Below are 2,747 nucleotides of genomic sequence, written 5' to 3'. Positions count from 1 at the left end.
TTGGGATGCATATATCTTTTCGAATTAGTGTTTTTGTTTTTTTCAGATATATACCCAGGAGTAGAATTGCTGGGTCATATGGTACTTCTATTTTCAATTTTTTGAGAAACCTCCATACTGTTTTCCACAAGAGGCTGCACCAATCTACATTCCCACCAACACTGTGCAAGGGTTCCCTTTTCTCCACATCCCGGCCAACATTTGTTATTTGTGTTCTTTTTTGGGGGGGGGGGGGTGGGGGCCTGATTCATAATTTAATAGGTGTGCAGGTCCGGGTCCCTTATTTCTGCTGCTCATGGGTCCACTGCTCTGGGGTCAGGGTTTTCTGCTCAAAGGCATGGATGTGCAGGAGCTCTTCTGCTAGGCAAGTGTTCACAAGCCAGTGTCTCTGAAGCAGCGGCTTCCCCTCCAACTTGGCCGACACCACCAGGACTCGGAAGCTGGACACGAAACGGCTGGGAGTCCTGTCCTGCATTTCCACGTGCTCCGCCCCCAAGTCCCACTGCAGCTTCTCCCGGCGGTACTCAGCGGGCGCCGAGTTCCATTGTGGCAGCCCAACGGGGGCGGCAGCCCAGCGGGGACAGAACCTTTGCTCGGGCCCCTGCCACACTTATTTGTGTTCTTTTTGATGACAACCATTTAGACTACATTTAAAACGCTAATGTAATGGGGGGAAATGAAGAAAAATCATTATTGAATGCCAACTCGTTTCATATATTGCACTCAAGACCCCTATTCTCAAGGAATTAACATTCTAGTGGAAGGAGATATACAGTGAACAAATAACTTAAAACAGAAGTTCAACTAGTGATCAACTCCATAAAGGAAATAAATATGGTGATATATAGACCTAGAGTTAGGGGTTTTAGATAAATCACAGAACAGATCATGACTAGATTAGAAAAATAACTGTTATTAAGGTATCAAACAATACCTTCTATAGGGAGAATGTTGAATCACTATTGCTGGACAACTTCACCAAACATTCTCGTTTGTAAAGATGGGAGACTGGACGGGAATGTGCATTCGCAGACATTTTTGTGAGATGTGACAAATGGGCGTAAATCCTGTTCGGGAACAACTCTTTAAGGGGTGTGCTTGCTCAGTCTCCTCAATCTGGGCAGCACAGTAACAGCATGTGCCAGTTGAGGTCACCTGGATTTTTCTTTTTTTTTTTGGGGGGGGGGTCACCTGGATTTTGTACTGCCCTTTAACAATAACTAAAGAAAGACATTCTCTAAACATTGGGCTTTATAAAGAAGAACGGAGGATTAGCTGAGTGTGGCTGGACTCACACGCTGGAGTGAGCTGTATACAGTCACTAAATAGATGACACACATAGATACATGTAGCAAATTACAAGTGTCACAATGAGTATGATGAGTAGTATGACTTGGAAGCCAACTACCAAATCTTGTAGTTCAGGGTCCCAAGATTAAGGGCAGGATTTCCCTTACTCTTTAAGGCTTCATTTTTTTCCTTCGGGATGTTTCTGCAGCGTCTTCACCTTGTCGTTTTCTACCTTCAGTATTGTCCAGAGACCAGATGGCCATGCATCTCTCTGTGGGTCCTTAAAGGCAGGAACCATGCCCCCCTTCCTAGCAGCACCTTGCAGAGGTGGCCACATTCTGGAGATGGAGGCTACATGGTAAGATGAGGGAGGTGGACTCAGCAAAGCCCCTGCACTTTTGGCAGAACTGCTGACCCAGAGGGACATGGGTGTCTTGGGGGTAATTAGTATGGGCCAGTTGACTTTAAGAGTTTCCCTTATCCTATGTACCCTTATGCCACTATCCTATGTACAACCCCGGGATCTGTGGAAGCAGCAAAAAGAACTAAGACTGAATTTCCCTCTAGTCCAACTGGTACTCAATTCATACTTGATGAGTGACCAGTGGGCTACCTCCTGTAGACATGGTCTTTTGGCCTGGGTGTTGGGAGGACTTGGATGTGGTGCTTTTGAGAGAACAGAAACCTGTATCCCTCAGCTAGACAGACCGAGATGAACAGAAAGGCATGGAGTGTTTGACCCCTGCTGGGCACTTAATAACTGTTTTGTTAAATGAATGGATTTAGATATGTGACCTAGACTGAAACAAATATTTGCTTTGTTTCTTTGATAATACTTAATGACTATGTCTTATATTTGAGTTGTGCGTATCTCCCCCAAATAGTTTTTATGACTAAACCTGGTAGATAAGTAAAGGCAATTTTCCTGAGGGCGTAACCATGGCCAGAATTAGGTAATACTCAGAGAAGACAGGCATTCTTCTGAGTGTCCCTAACATGCTTATTCCCAGGGCCAGCCACCTTCCTCATCTGGTGATTCCAGGGCTCCAGACTGGGGGAGGGGAGTGGAGGCCTGAGGACAACACACATCATACTTCATGGTCCTTTAGTGGCTGAGGAGTCTGGTTTGCTCTAGAACCAACTGTAGCCACTGCTGGGATCCTCTTTATGGTGCATGCCAATCCATGGCATGGGGATGATAAACAACTCTGGTGGATGGATTTAATGGATGCAGGAGACAATTTTCCTAGGGAGAAAGAAAGTGGTTTGTTTTTAAGACTTGGTTCCTCTCTTAACCCTGGTGGTTTGTGATTTATAAAGATCTATTCAACTCATCTCTATGGCTCCTTCCTATTTACCACTTTCTTCAGATCCTGATACTTACCACTGAAGATACACAATTTCCAAAAATGTTGAAGTCATGTAGGAAAAATAAAATTACTTTGATCAGTGGAATT

General features: G+C 44.7%; 1 protein-coding gene across 1 annotated transcript; it reads right to left on the bottom strand.

The window, feature by feature from the left end:
• Positions 1–278: 278 nt before the first annotated feature.
• Positions 279–1,588, bottom strand: LOC118903551 (bolA-like protein 2). The gene is made up of 2 exons (XM_036868703.1): positions 1,508–1,588; positions 279–523 (listed from the first exon to the last, which is right to left on the bottom strand). The coding sequence occupies exons 1-2, from the start codon at positions 1,586–1,588 to the stop codon at positions 281–283; spliced, it is 324 nt and encodes a 107-aa protein (XP_036724598.1). The 3' UTR covers positions 279–280.
• Positions 1,589–2,747: the final 1,159 nt, after the last annotated feature.

This window comes from Balaenoptera musculus, chromosome 11 (genome assembly GCF_009873245.2).
Source record: "Balaenoptera musculus isolate JJ_BM4_2016_0621 chromosome 11, mBalMus1.pri.v3, whole genome shotgun sequence".
In the NCBI taxonomy this organism is placed as follows: Eukaryota; Metazoa; Chordata; class Mammalia; order Artiodactyla; family Balaenopteridae; genus Balaenoptera; species Balaenoptera musculus.
Note: the sequence above shows the minus strand (reverse complement) of the source record. Positions and strands in the feature narration are given on the sequence as shown.